General features: G+C 41.5%; 1 protein-coding gene and 1 long non-coding RNA gene across 24 annotated transcripts in view; one reads left to right on the top strand and one right to left on the bottom strand.

Annotated features, from left to right (window-relative positions):
- The window catches only part of CASK (calcium/calmodulin dependent serine protein kinase), a 121,794-nt gene that overhangs the window by 77,252 nt on the left and 19,034 nt on the right, over window positions 1-25,508 (bottom strand). For all 23 annotated transcript variants that reach the window (XR_014563273.1, XR_014563274.1, XM_083734692.1 and 20 more), the window contains one exon: window positions 11,537-11,649. Coding sequence is in view for 20 of the 23 variants with exons in the window: in XM_083734692.1 (XP_083590818.1) it covers window positions 11,537-11,649 (113 nt within the window). In the remaining 3 variants the exon portion in view is untranslated. The remainder of the gene's footprint in view (window positions 1-11,536; window positions 11,650-25,508) is intronic.
- Window positions 114-11,166, top strand: LOC310842639. Its single transcript, XR_014563283.1, has 3 exons — window positions 114-1,007; window positions 1,196-1,319; window positions 11,065-11,166. It is a non-coding gene; the product is annotated as an uncharacterized lncRNA (long non-coding RNA).

Raw genomic sequence — 25,508 nt, forward strand, 5'->3', positions numbered from 1 at the left:
AGGAGGTCAATGTAGGAACAGGATGATGTCACAATAAAGGCAGTGCCATACTAGGCATCCCCAGTTGCTGAGGGCAACAGGACATGGGTCCACAGATGACTACTACTGCCAAATGAAGAATTACCCCTCCAAGGTCCCTGTTTTTTAACCAAGCCTTCCAAGGCTGCAGTCAATCCAATTGCTTCCTCCGAAAAGCTTGTGCTAGATAAAGACATGTGTCCACACAACACAACAATATTTTCTTGCAGCACCAAAAACATATAATAGTTTGTGAAGTTTGACTGGCCCAGCAATGGTACAGGAAAGACTGAGCTACTGCCTGACAAGTCTCCATATCTGCTTAGCCACCCAACAGCTTGCAGTTGTCCCTATGTTGGCCTAAAGGTGATTTTCTAGGTTAAAACCTGCTACTTGTCCTTTGAATTACACCTTGACTATGATTTCAGCAAACCAGACCTGACACCAAGCACAGGAATCAGACTTCATTAGCAATTCTAAGTCAAATCAAGGAAGATTAAAGGAAACAAAAACAAAAAACAAAACAAAAAAGCCTTTCATACTGTATGAATTACATTTTGCAAGCTTGATTTCAAATCATTTTCTATATAGTAGAAGTACATTCCATGTAACTGTGCCTTGGTAGTAAACATTATTTCACAGGAGATAATTCTAAGAAGAATCAGATTTTTTAAATCCCATCAACCTGAAATCCAAACAATAGCCAATTGTAGGAAAAAATGTTTCCAAGACCCAAACGTTTCTGAAATTAACTTATCTCTGTTCTAAAGGAGCATGATAGAGACAACATTTTTTTATTTTATTGCATGTCCTACATTAAGAACCACTGAATGAACTGATCTCCATCTTCTGGAAAAGCAGTATCAAGGATTTTTTAATCACTGTTCTGTATATTCTGAGAGGAAAATAGCTAGTTTCAGTTAACAAGCAGACACAATGGGAAATGTTTTCACACAGCTGAACTCTCAGCATGCATAAAGAACACTACGGTAAGTAAAAAAGGACAATCCTCTTGCCTTGAATAAAGTACAAAGCTACATATACTGAAGTATTTAATGACAGACAATTAATTCTCTTCTATTTATCACAGGGACATTTAGCAGCAGGTCATTGTTAAGGTGGCCCAGGTATCCATTCCTGCCCCCCCAAATATTTTTCTTTTCTTTCTTTGCTACAGGGCAGCTGGACACATTGCAAACTGCACTGCTGGTGAGACCCCAGCTGTCTACCACCTTCATTTGGAGAGGGCAGATTCCAACATATTGGGCCCAGAAAACCTTGTTGGCACACCACAGATCAGAGTAAGTCCCAACAGCAGGAGCCAGAGTGTGCTGTTCCCCGCCCCCTGAAATCTTAAACGTACACCTGGCACCTAACATTATGCCTAACAGCAGAAAGCAAGCTTCCATTCTATAGCACATCAACTGATGGGCAGTAAAGTCCAAACCTCAGATGGTTTAAAGTACCATACAGCTCTCTTTGCAAGTCCTGCATGGTGCTTTGAAGTCCCTACCTTGGGCTTAAAGCATCCAATTACCCAATGTCATTGTGAAGTCAAGTGATTGACAGGCAGGCAACCCTGCCCACTTGTCAAATTTGGCCCATGAGGCTAAGATCTGATGATGATCTAGTCCAGGGTGGTCCAGCCCAATAGTCCTTTTTTTGACAGTCTTTGGAAGCCATTCAGAAGAGAAGTAGCTGTGAGGCGTGAGTGAGTCCCTATCTTTCCAAACAACCAAATGCCTCTGCCACCACCCCCACCTCATAGAACCAGGGGATGGAGCATCTCTCTATGTTATGCAGGTGTGCTAATGAGCAAATCACTACAGCCTGTGAAGCACGACATTTGCCCTCTTCCTCCTTTATGGCATGGAACTGTACAACAACCAAAGTTCCCTGTTTATCACTCGTACCACGGGTTATTTTGCTCGTTGCTATGTGACTGGTGGTTTCTTGGTGGTTTTCATCCTTGAACCAAGGGTAGCTCAGGTAAGCAGAGGTGAGAGCAGGCTGATAAGCAGGGGAGTGGATGTCATGGGCTGCCTGCACTCTTCATCCTTCTGCTGCTTGGGCTCTGGTCCTCTTGCTCATTCCTATGTGCCCTAGTTGTGCTATGTGTGCCTAAGCATAGCCACCTTGCGTCCTTCAGAGCCACAAGGGTCAGTTGACAGCATGGCTTAAAAAAAAGCAGCAGGCAAGTAGGCAATTTGTGCTCACACAGACTTTTCTGGCTGCTTTTCGATCATAGATGGATGAAGCTTTTGTTAAGGGCACGTGGGATGCAATCTCAGCTTATTATAGAGTAAGACCCATTGGAATAAATAGGACTTACTCTTGAGTAACTGCACACAAGCTTCTGACCAGGATGGGGAATCTATGATCTTCCAAATGTTGTTGGTCTGCTATCCCTTCCTATTGTCTGTGCTTATTGTGGACAATGGGAGGTTGAGGTCAGCAGCATCTGGAGGGCCACAGAGGGGTAGATGAGGGAAGGTTGCAGGCTGCACTGTCCCATAGCATGCTTGTGGGGTGGGGTGTGTGTGTACAGGTAAAGTTAACAGCAGGGGCAGCGGTTGGTTCTCCTTCTGCTCCTTCCTCCCAGCCTTCCCATAATGCTCATATGTTCTGCGGTGGCACCAGTGGTCCTGTGAGGAGGGGAGGGCAGGGTGGCAGAGCATAGCCTTCTGAAATAATTTGTGCATTAAATTTTGTTTAATAAATAAATACATTAAAGCTATTAACTTGGTATATTAAATAATATGAACTATATTGTGAACACTTTAATTTACGATATGGAAATTTAATTTGGTGTGTGGCCCACACGTTCTGTACTGAAGTAGTCTTGCATTTTCACTTGGTCTGAGAGGCTGGACCACCCAGATCTGGGCCATGGAGCCAAAAAGGTTCCTTAGTGTGGTCTAGTTAGTATGTGCTGTACAGTGGTACCTTGGGTTACAGACGCTTCAGGTTACAGACTCCGCTAACGCAGAAATAGTACCTCGGGTTAAGAACTTTGCTTCAGGATGAGAACAGAAATCGGGCAGCGGAGGCGCAGCAGCGGGAGGTCCCATTAGCTAAAGTGGTGCTTCAGGTTAAGAACAGTTTCAGGTTAAGAACGGGCCTCCAGAACGAATTAAGTTCTTAACCCGAGGTACCACTGTATTCAATATAGGGCTACGAATATTGTTCTGCTGTGCAAAGAGAAATCCTTCCACTGACAGAATCATCTCCCCCTCTCGTCCCTCTGTGCCCCCTAAATCTGTTCTGGGAATTCCCCCCCCCCCAGAGCATATTTGGGGTGAGCATGAGGGAAGAGGAGAAATGTCGTGCTATTTTGAATACCACACTATTTTCTGATAAGCTGAAGATTATTTTATAGGATTGAGATGCTATCAGAATCAGCTGACATGATTTGCACAGGATAGATAGGAAATTTAAAGCATTTAAAGGCTGACATGCCATAGCATGCAAACACACAGAACTGTGCTTGAGGACAATGAATATGTATGGTTTGTTGGCCTTAAAAGATACTGTAGTTTCTTTTTAGGCAATTACTAGAATTTAACCAGGAAGGCATATGGGGGGGGGGGACATGAGCATAGGTCTTTACATAATTAGACACTCTTTTGCATAGAGAATTCTACAAATATAACTTCTGACTCACCACACCCTACTAATAACAAAAGGCCAAATTACTGAGCAGTGCATTTTTACTCACAGCTAATCAAAGCCTTTCAGAAGCAAAGATGGACAATAAAATAGCTAGAAATTTCAACTCCAAGACATAGGTTACTTCAAAATACAGTGGAAAATAGCTATTTTGTAAAGGAACACAACCACAAGAGAACAATAAAAATAAGAGGTACTATTCAGACAAAAGTACAGCATGTTTAATTCTGACTGAAATAGAATCAAACTTAAAATCTGCTTAATTGGATTGTGCCCAAGGACATTTAAAATTTCACTACTGAAGTTTCACAGATATTCACTTATCTGAGGGAAGTGGGGGAGGAGAATAAATGTCCAGATTTGGAAATAAAATATTACTTTTCATAACGTAGCAATCCAATTCATCTGACTGAATGGACATATTTTTAAAAGGAGAGGGGAAGATCATGTGCATCAAGAGTATGATAATCAGTCTCCCCCCTACCTGCTTGAGTTCCTTGTTACAGCTGACTCTAAAGACAACCCTACAACTACAAACATATAGGAAAATACCAGGCGCAATTTCTTTAGCGCAGAGCAATCTGACCAAGAGAGGTAGTAGTTGTTAATTTCTACAAAACATTAATGCTCTTGGGCACAATATGGTAAAGCAGTATTAAGTTCAGATTCTAATTCAAGCATCCTCCCAGAGACCACTGAATTGGGCTTTTAAAAGTTTTTAAAACTCTGGAGCATTTAAGTAGTAAACTGGGGACGCACTTTAAAAGAATTGCTTGTGCATGAAGATACTGCATTCATGGATTAAAGCTAAAAGATAGGAAGACTGAAATTCCATGTACCCAGAGGGAACTTTAGATTCCTTCCTTAAACAGCTGCTCCTGTTTTTCCCTTCCTTCATTCACCAAAGGAGGACACTTTCAAAACCAAAAGCATGGCATGGGGCTTGAGCTTCATTTAAAAACAAAAAAAAAAAAAACAAAAACAAAAACAAACAAAAAACCAAAGAGTGAAAAAAGCTCTACTGGGCATACTCACAATTTCCACTCAGCTAACTGACTATTAATTTCACTTTGCAGGAGTGACACTTGGCAGTTAAACCATTATCTATACTGTACAGAGATCATAATTCAGATTAAATCAAGAGGTTGTATTTGACATAGAATCATTCAGTGTTTTACAGCAACTTTTCAGAGAGCTCTTGAATTAAACTTCTAATTCACTTAATACTTCTAATTCAACCGCACCAATTAATGATAATGTTTCTACTTTATGAACCATTTTTAGGTGATAAGCATCACTATGCCTGATTCTTCAGAGTGGGCATAATCTAGATCACCAAAAGGACAGTGCCTGAACATGGAGGGATCTCCATGGGACTTAATTGGAGCCATGTTTTCTCACATTGATGATGCACACACGGGAAGTCTGTATTTGTTTCCCACATTCCTATCCAGCCTCCCTCTCTATCTCTAGGAGGTGTACACAGGTCTTCCATTGCTCATAATGCACATACAAATCACCCATACACTTGGGTAAAGAAACACGTTCTATGATAATCCCTCCATGTGCATGGATCAAGCCCAGTACTGTTTATAACTACTGTAGTCTAAAACAGTAAGATATGGCTATGTCTGCAAGCTTTTCTGTTTCCTTCAACATCCTAGATGTGTGACAGAAAAGAAGTTTGTTGTATAAAATTGGTCCAGGTTTTTTCAAAAACACACCCACAAAGCTTAGATTTGAGAAATCATCCAAACAAACCATTATCCTATGCAGACATTTAATTAAGTGCAAATTTCTTACCTCCTTTCATGTACATATTTAGCCATTCCCTGAATATCATCTCTAGTTCCTATTCCTAGACAAGGTCTTGAAGTTAATTTATATTTGGGTTTATCGTTCACACCTGCAATGAGTTACTGTCACCATTGATACAGTGTAACGTATTCATAAAAACCTTATTGCCAACATGCTCAGGATTTTATCTTATTTTACTGCCACTATGGTAGCTTTTATCACTTGACCAGCAGATATTTCTTATTGTTACCACCATCTATAAAAATTAGTACTACAATCTTATTGTAATTGTAAAATAATATAGTTGAGCATTTCCTGAATTTGAAATCAATATTTAACACCAGTGGTTCTTAAACTTTTTTTCTGGGCCACACTTTCAGAATAAAAATTTGCTCACACCACACTGATCTTTTTATTAGTAGGAAATACATTGGAAAACAAAAAGAAACAACTCCTAGCAGTACTTGATTTATAACATAAAACACAACTACTTTATAATATGATCACAGGACATCCAGAAAGTATAAAACAATGTATCTACATGAGAAAATGAATCATTCCCAAAATATAATTATAAACGAGCCTCTTACATATGTGTCTTAAGTATGTATACGAACTTAAGGAGAAGTGTGGGCTTGCTTTTGCTAGGTAATCTCATTTATATCAGGTCTAATTTGAGACAGACAAACTCTCATCAACATTAAGAAGCCATTCTCTTTTCTGATCTTTCATATTTGTCAGAGTTAAAAATCCCTGTTCACCACAATATGGCATGGAGAACTGTAGAAGAATAGCCAAAGCTCTTGAAGAGAGGCATGGATACTGTTTCTGGTTGTACAGTATGTCCCAAAATAATTATTTTGATACTGTACTATACTATACAGTCATACCTCATATTACATCTGCTTCAGGTTCTTTCAGGTTACGTCCCGCGGCGACCTGGAAGTACCGGAAAGGGTTACTTCCGGGTTTCGTCGCTCGTGCATGTGCAGAAACGGCGAATTACAACCCGCGCGTGCACAGACGCGCCGCTGCGGGTTGTGCTCTTTTCATGTTGCAAACAGGCCTCCGGAACGGATCCTGTTCACAACCAGAGGTACCACTGTAGTACACTGAAATGTCCCGGAATAACTGAACCATGCTTCCTCAATTTCTACAACTTCCACTCAGCTTTGTGCCCAGGCAATAGTCATAGTTCCCCCTGTGCACATCCACATTAATTCATTCCTAACCACTTCCCCACCCCCTTTGGTTCACATATGGCAATCACTGCACTTTGTCAAGGGGCCAACTGAACATGTATCTTTCCCCGTCTCCTTCTCTCTCTGTCTCCACATATTGATTAGCAATCAATTCTGTTGCAATTCTTTCTATTACAATTCTTTCTGGACTGTTTTACCTCCTTCCAAATGTCATTGGTAAAAGGCACATGGTTCTTTAAATGGCCATGTTGATAACATTATAAAGACCAGTTCGTTGCTAGGCATTCTTTGGATTTAGCAGCATGGCAGGCACAGTAGGTACTTATCAGTGTTGTAATAATGGCAAGAGATGTGGGGAGAAAAGAGTATTGGTGTGATGGTTGAAATTGTCACAGTAACTGAAACCTGCTTTCAAAGTGATTTTCTCTAAAACTTATGGGTAAGACATTTGAGGGGATTTGTCACAAGTGGTCACAGATGCTCAATACCAGTCTACTGACAGTCCCCACAGTCTACTCAGCTGCCTAGGCTAGCAAAGATGCTGAAAAGGTGGTTGTGGATGCCCTGAGATACTTGTGTATGTGAATCATTTTTATACTACAGTATCTGAAAGCTTATTTTTTAAAACCCCAAATAGTATCAGTATACTTTTATATGACACAAACAATACTAATACTCTCAACTGATTCTGCCATCACATATACATATAATACCCAGTAGATTCTGCTACTTCCTGGAACACTGAGAAAGTGTCAATGGACTGTATTTGAAGTGATAAATTACAACACTATCAAGACTGATGACACAGAACCAAATACCATGAATACTCATATTTGCTTCAATAGAATTTTGCATATACTAGATTTGCTAGTTGTCAGAATTCATTACAAGGCATTTAATACAATTTTTGTTCCATTACAAGATACCTGCATTACATGGACACTTTGATAATTTCCCTCCTCTCGTTTATGTGTTATGCATATATGGAAAGTGACTGCTTCACCATTAAGAAGGATCAATGAAATAATACTCATTTTCCCCATGTGAATGAACATGTATATGAATGCCTGGTATGTGATTAAAGAACAATGGCTGTGCATGAACATAGTTGTATGTGTTGGAGCAGACAGATAAAAAAAAATAAAGTTATATATGTGGGCACATGTAGTTTTGAAGTGAAGTCTTTCATCTGTCAAAATTAGCAATGCCCTAGTTCAAAACAAGTGCTCTCCAACCTTGACTTAAAGCTAGAATAATTCAAGAAGATGACCACTTCTCCTCTTATCACTGAACAAAATTAATCACTGATTCCTCCTATCCTCTCAACAAGAAACAGATGCAGCTGGTGCAAAAAGATACATTTACATGGGCAGTTTTTATGTTTTCCTGATTTGTGATTCCTGTCATCTCCATAAAATCAGAAGACTGGGAAGCTGTCTCAGAAAAAGGTGCCAAAATGTGATATTTGACCTTGAGAGATGCATCCTCATAAGTAATTCAAATAAGGCAGGAAATTGGTGTGGATGGAAAGCAACATAATTAAAAGGCAGAGCAAGAAGCTCTATAGCTCTGCCTGCTCTGAACACATGTGCTAGGAATCACTGAGTTGGAAGGGGTGTCGGATGTAATCGAGTCTGAAATCCTGCTTAGTGAAGGAACTACAATGCAGGTTGCAACTACAACATCCCTGATAGGTGGCAATCTAGCCTATGCTGAAATACCTTAAGCAATTGAGAGCCCACCACTTCCTGAGGCAATCTGCTCAATAGATGAGCAACTTGTACTGTTAAGGAAGTTTTCCTATTGTTTTGCTGAAAGTTATTTGCCTGCAATTTGATTCTGGTCCTGCACCCTTGAGCAATGGAAAACAAGTGCACACCATCTTCTGCACAACAGCTCATCAAATATTTGAAGACAGCTAATAATGTTAGACAAAATGAAAGGGTAGCCAGCATGGTGTCCTCCAGATGTTTTAAACTACAATGCCCATCATTCTCTACCATTGGCCATGCTGACTGGAGCTCATGAGAGCTGAAGTCCAAAATATTTGGAGGGCATCATGTTGGCTACCCTTTTGGAACAGATAAGGCATGAAGCCATGCACTCAATGACACAACTTTACACTGGCCCAGACCTTGTACAAACGATTTCTCTCCAATTAAAATCAATTGAAGGAGAAACTTACAAATAGCTACTTCCACAGCGGCAACTCATGTTGCCATGAATGTGCACAGGAATGGTGTATCTCAGTACCTTTTCACAGCTCACCACCAGTATATGTGAATGCAACACGGAAAGATGACAGTAGGGCATGTGACATAGGGCTACATTCCTCTGGATCCATGTCATGTACACATAGCGCTCACAAGGGTGACAGGAACTATTTGTAAGAAAAGGGACAACTTTCTCCAAAACACATATAGAAATGTAAGCAATTTGCTAAAACTTTTCTTACTAGATCTCTGACCAGTACCTTGCCTCGGGACTCTAGACCCAAATACCCAACAAGAGCCACCACTTCACTGCAACAAACTGGTGGGTGTCAGAACAAAGCAGTCCACATAGACAAGAAAGGGGAAGGGCAAACATTTGTTGCAAACTGTGACAGTCTTCCATGTCTGCTCTCCAACCCCTTTGACATATGCATAGCCTAGATCTTGTCTGAACTGTATTTCTACAGCGTACTCTCCCCCCACCCCCAACACAACAATGAGAACCAGTGTCTTCTACACAGTGGAAGCACACAGCCCCATGTGGAGTTAAGCACTCTGTTGACAAAAGCCAGGTATTCTGCTCCAACCATCAGCATTGCTGGCCCAACTCATGAGAAGGTTGTCCTGTAGGATCGCAGACGCATGGAGCAAAACAAGCTGTCACCACATATACAGAGTCCTGAAACTCCCAGAGGGAAAGGGATTCACAGTCAATGAAATCTACCCCTCTCCCCATGGGGTGGGGTGGTGACTGAAGCATGGGCAATAGTTGAACACTAAGGGGGCACCACTCATTCTTCCTTCCACTCTTTTTCTCAGCAGACTCCTCTCCAACAGGTACTATCATTGGGGCCAAGGAACTGCCCATCTCATGCAAACCATGAGGAAGACTCACCCTCATCTTCTTCAACACTGACCATGACCAGCACACTACTAGATGTTCCCTGTGAGGCTGCAAACCAAGCAGGGGTCCTATGTCCTGGAAAGCTCTGTGGTAGTCTGTCAGACAACATATGATGTTGCCTCTAGCATAGACACTAAGTAATGAGGCTTAGCACACTTTCTTTACTTTCCTCTGTCATGCAAATGCCAAAGGAAGTGACTGCCTCGCCATGCCACATATGCTTTTCCTACTGTTTGCTGGGGTTGGTAGACAGAACATGTTGGGAACATCCACAGCAAGCAAACCCTAGACAGGAAGTGGAGCAACAACAGGAGAGGGGGAAACACATCCCAGAAAGACCCTGTCCCCCTCCCCAGACAACAGGTATGAGGAAGGTAGGCCAACGAGGAGGCTTGGTGGGTCTAATTAAGCCTATGGTCTGGAGGTTTTACACCACTGGAACGGAGCTGGATTCCCTCCTCTTTGCCTGTTTAACACTGGCAGGATTTTAACAAATATATTTACATATTTGCAAGCTACTGTCTCGTAATAAAAACTGATACCATAGAACTATACAAGCAATATTAAATATATAACATGGTAAATACTTTTTTTTAAAATCCTGAATATTGCTTCTGCTTTATAGACTCCAGAAGAACAAAACTCCAGTATACATGGCATCAGCAGATAAAAGTATATGTAGATTATAAATCTACTTGTATAACTGTGTAAAATTTGCAAACTTTTTTTAAGAACTCAAGAAGAACCCTGCTGAATCAGTCCAAAGTTTCATTCAGTCAAGTGTCTTGTTTTACTTAGTGGCCAAACAGATGCTTCCAGAAAGCCTACAAGCAGGGCATAAAGACAACAGTACTCCTTCACTCTTGATCTCCAGCTATTGGCATTCATGGCAGATTGTGCATCTCATGCTCCATATAACCACCATGACTAGTCACCACAGACAGACGTATCCACAATACTGTAAAGGTAAACCAGCAGCCATCACTACATATTGTGGTAGCAAATTCCATAAATTAACTATGTGATTTTTGTAGTAGTGATTTAATCTGTCCAGAATCTATTGCTAATTATTCCACTGGGTGACCCAAAGCTCTGGGAAAACTAGAAAGAATGCTGGATTCTCTTTCTATGTGCAATGAATAATTTTATAAACCGTTAGAATGCCCCCCATCATTTATTTTTTTTAAACACTTCAATCTTCCCTCAAAAGGTGCTACAACTACCTGATAATTCTAGCTGTACTTTTCTTTATCTTTTCCAGGTCAATAATATCCTGACTGAGATGGGTTGACCAGAACTATACACAGGATTCCAAATGTGGCTTCACTGTAGATATATAGACATTAAATGTCAGCTGTTTTATTTTCGTCTCCTTTCTAATTATTTCCAGCATTTGCCTTTGTCATGGGTGCTGCACACTGGTGAAGTTTACATTGAGCCCCTGGATCACAGAAATAGCAAAAGGAGACTAGAGATTTGAACAGAGAATTGAAGAATTGGAAGGGACCCTGAGAATCATCTAGTCCAATCCTCTGCAATGTAGGAATATACAGCTGTCCCATACAGGGATCAAACTTGCAACCTTGGCATTAATAGCACCACATGCTAACCAACTGAGCTCTCTCTCTCTCTCTCTCTCTCTCTCTCTCTCTCTCTCTCTCTCTCTGTGTGTGTGTGTGTAGAATACTGTACAACCAAAAAAAAAGGAAGGAAAGATAGCCACTGATTTTCACCTTCTGTACTTAATCCTGGACTTGAGGTGAACTTTGCTACATCGACAATCTTCACAGCAAACTGTTGCCCCGTCTCTCTGTTGATACATCGCCGCACAACACTGAATGGACCCCTAGAAAAGAAGATAACCCATAGTTAATTGAGTGTAAGCTCCAAAATAGTTCACACATAGCTTTGTTTTTCTTTTTGATCTGATTAACTACTACTAACATGAAATTTTGAGAGGTTTACAGTGATATTTAGTCATTTACAGGAAAAACCCATCATTCTAAATATTACTTATGGTTATTACATTGGTTTTAGTCAGTTTTGCCAAAGCTTATGTTTGTGGAATTAACACCAGCATAGAAGACACTAAAAATCTTTTGGGTATGACTCTACAGCAAGGGTTGCCAACCTTTTGGGACGAGTGGGCACATTTTTTAGGAAATGCCATGGGCACCAGTTACACATGACTGCTATGTGAGACATCACTTCAGGCACCAGAAATCCCTTTTACAAGGTAAGAATCAAATAGTCTTTTCATATCTCACTCAAGAGGCCAGGGGCCAGCGCTGTCAGGAGACACTTCCGGGTCACGTGGCCAGCGTGACATCGCTGCTCTGGCGAGCCAGAGCCGCACACGGAAACGCCGTTTACCTTCCCGCTGGTAAGCGGTCCCTATTTATCTACTTGCACCCGGAGGTGCTTTCGAACTGCTAGGTTGGCAGGCGCTGGGACCGAGCAGCGGGAGCGCACCGCGCCGCAGGGATTCAAACCGCCGACCTTTCGATCGGCAAGTCCTAGGCGCTGAGGCTTTAACCCACAGCGCCACCTGCGTCCCATATACCTGTAGAGCTATCCCCAAATGAGACATACCAAAACTGGCCCATGAAGAGTAGGCATTTACAGAAGCAGGCATATAACTGCTTGGAAGCACATATAAAGTATTATTTTATTTTTTATTTTTGTGTTGTGAACCACCTTGTAGGGCTATCCCCAAATGAGACATACCAAAACTGGCCCATGAAGAGTAGGCATTTACAGAAGCAGGCATATAACTGCTTGGAAGCACATATAAAGTATTATTTTATTTTTTATTTTTGTGTTGTGAACCACCTTGTGATTGTTGCATGAAGGGCAATATAACAATCCAATAAATAAAAAGTAAGTAACATAAATAACATAAAGTCAACTTTCATTTCAATATCTCTGTCTAGAAAGCTGCTTATCCTCCCTTTAAAAACAGGTATAGGAGTCAGATATTACATTGCATTTTATATCTCTCCTGCCCCCCAAAAAACATCTGGGGCTTCAAATGGGCTTTAGAACTGAAACACAAAATGTTATTCTGAATGTGCACAACAACTTTCATTCACTTAAATGTCTCAATTTTCAAGTACACTATTATATTGCAATATATTTGTATTTTCCTTCCCCCCAGCAAATATTTAAACTTGAAACACAGAAGTATCACCTAAACTTGTGTAAATAATTTTATTCTATTATATCAATCTTCAGAGGAGTTATTGTATTACAGTCATACTTCTTGTTATGTTTGCTTCAGGTTGCATGATTTCAGGTTGCGTCCCGCGGTGACCTGGAAGTACCGGAAAGGGTTACTTCTGGGTTTCGCCGCTCACGCAGGCACAGACGCGCAAAATGACATCACGTGCATGCGCAAAAGCGGTGAATCATGACCTGTGCACACGCAGATGTGTTCTGCTCATGTTGCGAACGGGGCTCCGGAATGGATCCTGTTCACAACCAGAGGTATCACTGTACTTACAAACAAAATATTAAAATATTAAGCCAAAGGCTGATCATCTGTTTACAATTCAACCCCACACAGATTTTTCATGTAAAATAATAAAAACATACTTTCTTATTCCACTCTGTGCTTTTTTGCGTAATGCCAAAAGAAACAAATGCTTTAAGTCTAGCTAACGTTAATCTGTCATAATAATAACATATAAAAATTTAAGTATAGATATATCTGAACAAAGAAGACCTCTGGAAGTATTACAACCAATGAAAATTGGGATAGTTGAAGCAAAGGACTTTGTCCCTACTTCATTAGCCAAATCACTCAAGAACAAACCTTGGCTGCAGCTTATGGTTAGTGAGGAGAGAACTGAACTGTGAGTCCCAGTTTGAATGACATGCTAAGCATGGCACAGCACTAAAAGGGACTAGGGAGAGAAAAAGTCACCTCAGAGATCCCACATGCTTGTGCAGTCTCAGTATGCCATAGCTTGGCTTGCCGTCTTGTACATACCAGGTAACTGTGCTCATCTCATGTGAAGGTACACTTGTAGCATATATGCTTTCTTCCCACAAAAGTCTCACTTCTGTGAAGGAAGACAGTAGTCCATAAAGTGATCCTGTAAAACTTCAAAGTTCTTTTACAGAATCCTTTTTTTACAGGACTAAATATATATTGACAGCATTAGTTTATTTTATAAATTTAGGCAACATGGGCGCTTAAGACTATATGCAAAATTTTGTTATGGTTTCTAAAATTCTTATGAAGGTTTCTTTGGAAGAGAAATGCATATTCACTGTATGTAGTCTTAAAGCTCTTGCAAAAATAAAATCAGCCTTAAAGCCTGTTAAGCATTCTATAGCCCAAAGCTAGTTAAACATTCTACTGCCAAAGGATTGGCTTTAGAGCTATATATAGATGGAAACAACAATTGTCAGATAAAGCTTATTAAGCAATTTAATGATCACTTTAGGGTTTATTAAAGATGGAACCGTTCTAAAATAGCTACATTTCAATATCACTGACATTTAGAATTAGTTAATGTATATAACACCATTTCCAGAAGAAAACACTGCTCTTGAGAACAACTTCAAATAATTTTTCAGATGGACATTCATGAAAGGGAAGGACTACTCTGAGGACCACACACCTGTGCACATTAGGGCTGGGTGGTATTTCAATACATTGAAACCCACTTGAGGTTCAGATCGTGATAACAGTTTCAATTTTTTTTTGAGCTAGGAATATATCATGGTGCTCACCCATGGCAGCAGAGGGTTCCCAAGAAGGTGCTCACCTGTCTGCCTGCCTTCACCAGAACAAACAGGCTCCTTCTTCTTCCCTTCCTCCTGGTTGCTCCTCCTTCCCTCCAGCCCAGCTGCCATGTCAGGCGATGATCACACACAGAAAAGATAAGCCTTGGGAAGGACCGCAGATAAGCCTTGGGAAGGACTGTGTGAGGTTCTTTTAATAAGAGTGATGGCCTCAGCAGAGAGAGCCTAAGAAGGTGCTCGCCTGCCTGCCTGCCTGCCTGCGACTGAGTAAGCAGGCTGCCTCCTTCCTCCCAGTCGCTCCTGTTCCCTCACCTCCCTCCACAGCCTAGCCACCCCTCCTTATTTCAGACATTGTGATATATCACTATACTGCAATTGTTAGCTGGTGATATATCACGATCTTGAAAACCAAATCTTGCCCAGCCCTAGTGCACATGCACACTCAACACACACACACAAATCCACACACCTGGCAGGTTCAGACTTATACATGTACACACACATATGCAGGCAGAAGCATGAACACAGGCACACAACACTGTTCACAGCTGGGGGAAATGCTGTATTTTGCTCTTCACAGAACCACCTCTGAAGAATAAAAGACAGGGTTTCCACTCACTCTCATCAGAGCTCTGTGGTGGTGGTGGTGGTGGTGGGAGAGGAGGAACAGCATTTTGTTCTCCACAGAATGATCTGGGAAGAGTAAGCACAGTGTTTCTTCTAAGCATGCACACCTGTTGAGTGCTACAGAGAATACCTTCTAAAGGCATCCCTTCTTTCTCTTGCACAGCACCAGGGTGGAGGTGTTACTGACTGTGCAGGAAACAAGAACGAGTGCTCTTTCTTAAGCACCTCTGACCTAGCAACAGGGGAAGCTTTCACAAGGTGGAGAAGTACCACCTTTGGAAGGCACTGATTAACTAGGGGCTTGGGCCTGATGTGGCACTGGACCATGGAGTTACCACTCTGTCCTGCAGAGAGCAGCAAGAGGTAGAATAGAGCAAAACATCATCTTTTGACCTCTAAGCAAGTGCAGAAAACAGTGCACAATGGGAAACTTGGTAGACTAAAAAGACAACTAAAAAGCTAGATTCAAATGACCAGCTGGATCAAGGAACTCACCTCTTCTCTACATGGCACAGTAGGAAGAACTGTGCAACGCCCTATTTAGACTACAGAAAGCCCTGCTGGAATTGACATCTGTTCACACATTTTACAAGGTTTCATAAAGTGTCTAGAGACATGGAACACAACAATTCCTCCTGTGCATAAAGTTCTCACCACAGTACTTGTGGGAAAGGCTCCTCAATAGAATCTTTCCCTCCCTCTCATCAGTTCTTGCTGTGTGCAAGCATAAACAAATGGAGCAATACTGCTAGTCACCATCACCTATTATGGGATATATACGCAAGTAAGGCTTCACTTGAAGAGTGGGTCCAGATATGAGAGATGTTTATCCACATATGGGAGAATTGGTGAGAAAGGGGCAGAGGGAGAAAAGAGCTTGATTCAATCTTATGTGGACCCCTTCTTGCAGGTGCTGCAGGCTGGAATGGGTTGGATTGTGCTCATGTGGTTTTTTAAAATGAAGGTAAAGCAGATTCTAGGCTTATGTGATGAGGCCAGAGATACAGACAAATCAAACCCAGTCAATAAGTTATTAATAAAAGCTGAAGTTTTTTTCCTGTTCTCAGCCCGAATAATCATATTAGGTTTAACAAATTAACAGGAGTCAAGACTCCTCTATAGTTCTCTCAGTGCTTGTTATTAAGCCAAAGTGACTACCAGCACTACCAGCAAAATTATCAAATAAATCATCCAGTCAACTATGCATATTGCTTCCCCACTAGTAAGCTCCAGAGAAGTTGCAGTCTTTATGATATGCATGCTAAAGGCAAACAAGACAATCAATGATCTCAATTTCCTAATGCAATAATAATCAAATCTCTTCTCTCCTACAATATCTCAAGACTAATACCATGTTTGAATAACGTAGCAGCTGTAATAGGAATTAAACTCAAACATGCCCACAAAACAAGATTCAATGGACAAACTAGGCAAAAAGAAAAGCATATTATATATACACACATGCACATACACTACTGACCCAATCACACGTGTTGCAACCACTTTGCTAAAGTCTGAATCTGGTCAGTGCCTTGATGAGAGACCATAAGGAAACCAAATGTTCACAACCTTGAATTCTGAGTGACAAGCAGGATAAAGGTGTAACTACAAGGGGCATTCATTAAACATTTCCCCTGACGTACTTCCCGTGGACTGAGACAAACAAAACTGGGCACAGTTATTAGTCTCTACATTGCTACCAGCAAGAGTCAAACACTTCTCCCATCACTTTATGTAGCTGTGAAGACCTCGTCTGTAGAGGTTGGCAGGTTGAGACAGAAGCCACAACTTGACCTCAGAAATCAGCATTTCATCGTCTGGAAAAAGCTTGCCCTTCAAAAATAACTTCATGGTTGGAAAGAGGTGGACGTCCGATGGTGTGAGGTTGGGAGGATAAGGGGGGTGAGGAAGGATTTCATAGCCACAGAACCGTGCTTCTGTCTGAGCAACATGTGAGTTATGAACTGGGACGTTATCCTGCAGGAGGCAGACACCTTTGGTCAGCATACCACGCCTCTTGATTTTTATGCCCTCCCACAATTTGGCAGCAGTGAAGTGTAGTATGTCCTGGTAATTGTGGTACCCTTGGCCAGGAAATCCATCATCACTACTCCACGCTGGTCCCAAAAGATGGTGAGCATGACCTTGCCCACTGATGGTTGAACACGTGCCTACATTGGAGGTGGTGAGGCAGAGTGCTTCCATTGTTTGGACTAGGATTTAGTCTGAGTCATAATGATGGACCCATGTTTCGTCCTAAGTGAAGTCTGGTGAAAACGTCATCATGGTTTTTGTGACACATGGCCAAAAGAGCCCGTGAGCATGTGACTTGTTCCTATTTCTGGAAAGGCATCAACAGCCAGGGAACCCATGATGTGAACAACTTTCCCATGTGCAAATGGTCATGGATTATTTTTTCTACAGAGCCCACACTGATCTTGACATCTGCAGCTAGTTGGCGAACAGTTATGCTGTGATCCTCCAAAATGGTGGCCTCCACTTGCCAGATGGTGTCTTCATCAATGGCAGACTGTGGTCGCCCAGGAATGGGAACCGTTCCACGGAAGTCCAACCACAAGATTCAGCTATTGTGGTACACTAAGAATGAAACTCCTGCTAGTGAAGTAGCTGTTGTATGAATGGAGTACTACAAATGGACATCATTCAGAGAACTGTGACACCACTCTAGGCACATTATATACTCCTGTCCTTCTAATAGTCTTCTGGAGGAGAGTAATTACTGACAGCAATATCTGTTTAGATGACATAGAAGTCATAGTCTGGAATGGAAAAAAATGAGTAGATAACATGGTTGGCATCAGTCTAGGGAAGCCATTTGGGCATCTGACACCATCAAGCATGGCTTCTCCATGCCAATGACAGCTACAATATGTAGATCAGAATAAGGAATTAGAGTACCCTATGTCAAAACAAAACACTGGGCCAGGTATGTTTCAGTGTTATCTCATAGAGGACACTAGAGGACACTCTCCTGGACCACTATACCTGGAGATCATTTGTGGTGGCCCAAAGCTCGTTTTGAAGTGCACATTCACAGCTCCTTATTCTTTTTTAGTTATAATACAACAGCACTGTCACTTGGTAGAACATGAGACTCTTAATCTCAGAGTCATGAGTTCAAGCCCCACATTTGGCAAAAGATTCCTGCATTGCAGGCGGTTGAACTAGATGATCCTCGTGGTCCCTTCCAACTCTACAAGTTCAAGGATTCTATTATTATGTTTACTCTTATTGAAACATCCCAGTACTTATAGTTTGATATGCATTTTATGGATATAGGGGTCATGGTTCATGAAATAGGTATTGCAGAATGTTGGTTAACAGCCATTACTGGAAAATGGTTTCCACAGATTTATGCAAACTTGCAAACGAGGGCTACTCAATTTTCTTTCATTCCAAGCAGGAATTGTCATCAGAAATGACTTTCCTACAGAATTCTATGATAGTGACAGAATTCATATGGCAGTATATTGGCAAAGAATGTGATCTGAAGTTAGACAACCTACTGCTAAGAAATTATACTGAAGAAAACTAGGAGAAACTATTCTTGATAAGTATTGTTAACAACCAAAGTCAGTGTTCACTGAACAGAACAAGCAGCAGAGAGATATAGTCAGCAGATGGAATTGTAAGCCTTACAAAAGATCCTAAACTACATACATATACAAGTAAGGATGCCAGTAAAGATTTTTTTTTACAGCTTTGCAAGATTCCATTGTCTTAATAAGAGCTCATGCATTATCTCTCAGAAATCTATTTCAACCGATAAGCAAACATTTTTCTCCAAATTTCCCCCCAGCCTGTAACTTGCATAGATTACATCACAATGAGACAAAGCTTTATAGTGAGCATTGTCTATTTTAAAGAATTTTGAATACTATTTTTACAATTACAAGTCAAAGCATTGACTCTTTGTTCAGAATACTTTTTGTTTTATGAAGGTTGTTGTGAAACATCAAAGCTTGCCTTATCTTATCTCACCAACCTTGTACGTTTTTATGTAGAATCAGTAGAAAACCCATACTTTTGTCAACCTACCCATCAAATGGATAATTTCAAAGTTAAAATTGATTAAAAATAATAATAAATGATATGTGCTCTTCTATGTCACAAGAACACCCAGCAGGATTTGTACTGATTTCAACTGAACACAAAACTAGCAGAGGTTTGAATAACAGTGATTTGATTGAGGATTTTGCTTCAAATAAGTCTCAAAAAAAGTTCATTTCATTAAACAGGGTAGCAGAACATTGACTCTTAAACCACTTAATCACTGTACCATTATTTATCGGTGAACAGGGTATCACCAATTCATTATATGTTCCTCTTACCATAAAATCATACCATATGTTTTTTAGGTCCTCCCCTCCACCTTATTTTTGTTTATGTAAGAGCATTACATACAGTGGTGGGGGGGAGTATTTGATCCGCTGCTAAATTTGCCCATTTGCCCTCTGACAACGAAATGACCAGTCCATAATTTTAATGGTAGGTTTATTGTAGCTGTGAGAGACAGAATAACAACAGGAAAACCCCCAGAAACCCAGAAGACAAAAGTCAGAGATTGATGTGCATTATAATGAGTGAAATAAGTATTTGATCCCCTATCAACCAGCCAGATGTCAGGCTACCTGGTATCTTCACTGTATGTAACGAGCTGAAATTAGAAGCACCTGCTGTAAGGGAGAGGTCTTACCTGTAATCCCAGCTTGTTACAGTACCTGTACAAAAGACACCTGTCAACAGAAGCAATCAATCCAGCGGATTCCAAAGTAGCCACCATGACCAAGACCAAAGAGCTGTCCAAGAATGTCAGGGACAAGATTGTAGACCTGTACAAGGCTGGACTGGGTTACAAGACTATTGCCAAGCAGCTTAGTGAGAAGGTGACAACAGTTGGTGCAATAATTTGCAAATGGAAGAAACACAAAACTGTCAACCTCCCTCGGTCTGGGGCTCCATGCAAGATCTCATCTCCTGGAGTTGCAATGATCATGAGAACAGTGATGAAGCAGCCCAGAACTACTCGGGGGGAACTTGTCAATGATCTCAGGGCAGCTGGGACGATAGTCACCATGAAAACAGTTGGTAACACACTACGCCGTGAAGGACTGAGATCTTGCAGAGCCCGCAAGGTCCCATTGCTCAAGACAGCACATGTACAGCCCGTCTGGAGGGGGACATATTATGCTTTGGTGGTGTTTTTCTGCTAAGGGGACAGGACACCTTCACTGCATCGAAGGGACGATGGATGGGACCATGTATCGTCAAATCTTGGGTGAGCACCTCCTTCCCTCAACCAAGGCATTGAAAATGGGTCGAGGATGGGTATTTCAGCATGAAAATGACCCAAAACACACGGCCAAGGAAACAAAGGAGTGGCTCAAGAAGAAACACATTAAGGTCCTGGAGTGGCCTAGCCAGTTTCCAGACCTTAATCCCATCAAAAATCTGTGGAGGGAGCAGAAGGTTCGAGTAGCTACACATCAGCCTCGAAATCTTACTGACTTGGAGAGGGTCTGCAAAGAGGAGTGGGACAAAATACCTCCCGAGATGTGTGCAAACCTGGTGGCCACCTACAAGAAATGTCTGACTTCTGTGATTGCCTACAAGGGTTTTGCCACCAAGTACTAAGTCATCTTTTGCAAAGGGATCAAATACTTAGTTCACTCATTATAATGCACATCAATCTCTGACTTTTGTCTTCTGGGTTTCTGGAGGTTTTCCTGTTGTTATTCTGTCTCTCACAGCTACAATAGACCTACCATTATGGACTGGCCATTTCTTTGTCAGAGGGCAAACGGGCAAATTATCAGGGGATCAAATACTTCCCCCCCCCTCACTGTATGGTGGTATGGGCTTGCTTCTTTTTGTTTATGTCTTATATTTACCATGTAGTGTTGACAGAATGTATTAAGTACTGTAGTACTCTCCACTCCAGTTGTAATTAAAAGTGACAACAAAAAAATGTATTTTGTACACTTATCTATACTTTCACTGAAGCTTCATGTATAAAATTAAGTGAAATGTTATGCCTGACTTGCTTTTATAACTTTAATGACTCTCCTAACCAGGACCCCCCAAACCCTTCGGCAATTCCTAGTTTAAGTTACAAATGGTCCCTTTAACAATGTAAAGTTTTTGGGAGTGGAATTAGCATTAGGCACATCAATATTTGTTGCTGCACTTCACTCAATCCCAATTCTCCTCTCCCCGCAAAAAACACACCAGGTGAGCCTCTCTGGGGAGAGCATGCTACAATCAGGAAGCCACCACAGAAAAGGCCCATTCTCTTGCTGCTACCTTCCAAACACTCAGGGAAGGGGGACACAGAGAAGGGCCTCAGATGACAAGCACAGGGTCTAAGTCAGAGAGAGGCAATCTTTAAGGTCCTGAGCTATGTAAGGCTTTATAGGTCAACACCAGCAATATACGAGTCATCACTCTGCTCCACATACTTGTACTATTACAGTGGTGTACCGGACTTCAAGTAACATTAAACTGAAATTACAATCTAAACTGTAATAAGAATAGGAGAAACCAACGACCAATATGGCTACACCGCTTTGTCTTTAATAAATAATAATAATAATAAGAATAATATTTATATGCTGCCCATCTGACTGGGTTGCCCAGGCACTCTGGGAACCTCCTAACAAAAAATAGTAAAGGAAATACAATAATAATACAGTGGTACCTCGGGTTAAGAACTTAATTCGTTCTGGAGGTCCGTTCTTAACCTGAAACTGTTCTTAACCTGAGGTACCACTTTAGCTAATGGGGCCTCCAGCTGCTGCCGCGTGGTTTCTGTTCTCATCCTGAAGCAAAGTTCTTACCCTGAGGTACTATTTCTGGGTTAACGGAGTCTGTAACCTGAAGTGTCTGTAACGTGAAGCGTCTGTAACCCAAGGTACCACTGTAATCTGCAACCAAAGGAGAAACATAGGGGAAACAGACAGGCACTGTCCTGATATCCAGAAGTCTGGAGTATGTTGGCAGCAATATGCTGATGACACACAGCTCTACTTTTCCTTTACATCTGCAGGTGTGGCAGTGGATGTGCTGGACCATTGCCCTGCTTCGGTAATTTACTGGATGAGAGCCAAGAAACTGAAGCTCAATTCAGGTAACACTGAGGCACTGTTAGCGGATGGTTCCCTAGGCAGGATGGATGGGAAGTTGCTTGCTCTTGATGGGGCTACACTCCCTCTGAAGGAGCAGGTACAAAGGTTGGGGGTACTTCTGGATGCTTTGCTACCTCTGAAGATGGTTTGGAAACTTTACCTGGTGCAAAATTCAGTGGTCAGGTTGCACACTGGAACAAGGCGGCTTGAGCATATTACAGTGGTACCTCGGGTTAAGTACTTAATTCGTTCCGGAGGTCCATTCTTAACCTGAAACTGTTCTTAACCTGAAGCACCACTTTAGCTAATGGGGCCTCCTGCTGCCGCCGCGCCGCCAAAGCACGATTTCTGTTCTCATCCTGAAGCAAAGTTCTTAATCTGAGGTACTATTTCTGGGTTAGCAGAGTCTGTAACCTGAAGCGTATGTAACCTGAAGCGTATGTAACCCAAGGTACCACTGTACACCGATCCTGGCCCAGCTGCACTGACTGCCAATTAATTTCCAGGCCAATTCACAGTGCTGATTTTCCTATAAAGCCTTAAATGGATCAGGACTGCAGTACCTCAAGGACTGCCTCTCTCCATATGAATCTACCCAAATCCTGAAATAATCATCTGAGACCCTCCTTCACGTGCCTCCTCCACAAGAGGTCTTGAGGGCGGCAACATAAGCAGGCCTGTTCTGCAGTGGCTCCCCATTTGTGGAATTCTCTCTGGGAGGATTGACTGGTGCCTTCATTATGCACCTTTAGGCGACAGGTAAAAACATTCCTATACCCTTTAAAATGTGTTTGTGGGAGAGAGTGGGGGCGGGGAGGGTGGTATTGTGGGTGGGTTTTTTTCATTCTGGTTTTTATTGCGTATTTTGTGTGCTTTTCTTGTATTTTTATGTTGTGAACCTCCTGAGATCTACGGATGAAAGGCGGTATATAAAATTAATAAATAATAAGAAATAAGAAAACACTGAATGTCATGAAAAGCATTGAGGCACAAATCTGCAACTAGGAAGGGATTTTAGAAATGCTGCTTCCTTTTTCCAGTGGAAGACTGGAAAAAGTTGTAAATGGACCCAATATATGAGACTGTTGAATCTGTTTATTGCATTTGTGGAGAGGAACTTATGGCAAGTGCATTAGCTTTCAGCTTCCATGGTTTTCATTGCATGAGTGAATTTGTAGTTAGGTCTTCTCAAACTGAAGGACTTTTGATCTCAGAATCAATAATGATAAATGCCTTCTCATAGATTTCCTTTTCTCTGTAGTTATTGCAACCAAGTAGCCACTGAGTAGTTCAGTATTCTGAGTTGAGAATTTTTGTTGTCCTTCTTTATCAAACATCTCATAAAAAAAATACATGTTTTTTCTCCCTTTTCAAAGTGTAAGTATGTCTTGAAGATGTAACCAGAGTTATTATTTTTATTAAATTTAATGAACAACAGCTACTCCTCTTTAAAATAATTCAACCTGACCTGTGCAACCAACTTCTGATGCTTCAGTGATTCTCAGATGCTCTCTGAATGCACATTACATGTCAGCTGCTGGCTGTACTGTCCCTCAGCTCTGAATACTTCTATTAAAGAACGGCCTTTCATCTATAGAAGTACATAACCATATAGCAGTGGGAGAACCACAGCATTTTGCCAGTCTAACCATACTTATAGGTATGGGAAACGTTCTCTACCAATAGATCAGTGTTTCCTAAACTTGGGTTTGCAAACTGTTGTTGGACTACAACTCCCATCATCCCTAGCTAGCAGGACCAATGGGTGGATGATGGAAATGGTGGTCCCAAAACAGCTGGAGACCCAAATTTGGGGAACCCTGGTATAAATCATTGTCATCCTACCTGGTGCAAAATATCAGACCTTTGAAGAACAGCAGTTTGAATAGCCAGAGCACCTGCAATGATAGCTGAGATCAGAGTATGAAGAAGAAGACTTGTTAGTCTATTGTTACTCAAATGTCTCCAAGCAACTTGCAACAAATTTAAAGCATAAATATAAATACATTATTGCATAAAAACAAATTAAACCAACCCGTCTAACAGCCACAGGAAGCTTTGGCAGCATACTAGTAACAAAATAACAACATCTTGGTGTATCAAAAGCAGGGGTGAAAGAGAAGTGAAAAAGATGTCAAGGAAGGCAGAACTTGCTGTGGAGAGCATTCCGCAAATGGGGAAGCACAACTGAAAAGGCCCTCTTTTGTTATCACCACCATCCAAGCCTCCCTCAGAGAGGTGATCTGAAGGTTTGAAGGGTGGAGATTGATTCTGCTGCTGGGTGTTAGAGTCTCACAATTGGCTCTGCTGGCTTGTGCTGATGGGAGCTGGAGTCCAACAAGGCTTCCCACCCATGTTACATCATCCCCCGTGAAGTCACCTCTCTCTCTCAGAAAATAAAATGCTTGTTTGCGGCGTACAAATTTTGTCTTATTGTCAGTCACCTTGGAATTCTTTTGGCAGGTGGAAAGATGGGCTACATTTTATATAAATAAATATAAGCAATACACCCAAGCTAATCATGCCAGATAAAAACCAGAGCACCCACTGCTAAGTGGGCTTTGGTATGAGTGTTCAAGTTACTCTGCACTGGTTGGAGAGGGGATCCTGGACACACAATCCACCCAGACGTCCTCTTCTGTTAGGTAGTGGGCAGCAGGGTGACCTGTACACCACCAGAATACCTCTCCTATCTCAAGGAGATAGAAATACCTGGAAAACTCCTATCTCAAGGAGATAGAAATACCCGGAAAAGGACTGGAATTCTAAGTCAACAGCACCATTGTGTCCCTGCCCTCCAAGCCAACATATGCAAAGGAAGTTGCTTTATAAATTGTGGCACAACTGCCAAGGAGACCTGTGTGCTCTTACTTGCTCCAAATGCAATTCACAGAATGGCGTTAAGAGTTCTCAGTGAATTTGATGGCTAATTAATACTTGCTGGCAGCTGCCTCAGAAGACTATCAATGGACTTGTGGACAGGCCACACTCACACAGAACATCTGGCTCACAAATGGCAAATCAGTATAAGCTGTAAGCTAGTCAGAGCTCCTCTAGACTCCTAAGGCACTTGCTTGGCAGCTGCTGGCAAATGTGAGACAATCTTGAGAGACTATGTTGACTACCATGGATATCTTTATGTTCAAATACAGGATATAAACCATTGAAATATATTGACAAA

The sequence above is a fragment of the Podarcis gaigeae genome (genome assembly GCF_964106915.1).
Source record: "Podarcis gaigeae genome assembly, chromosome: 4".
NCBI lineage: Eukaryota > Metazoa > Chordata > Lepidosauria > Squamata > Lacertidae > Podarcis > Podarcis gaigeae.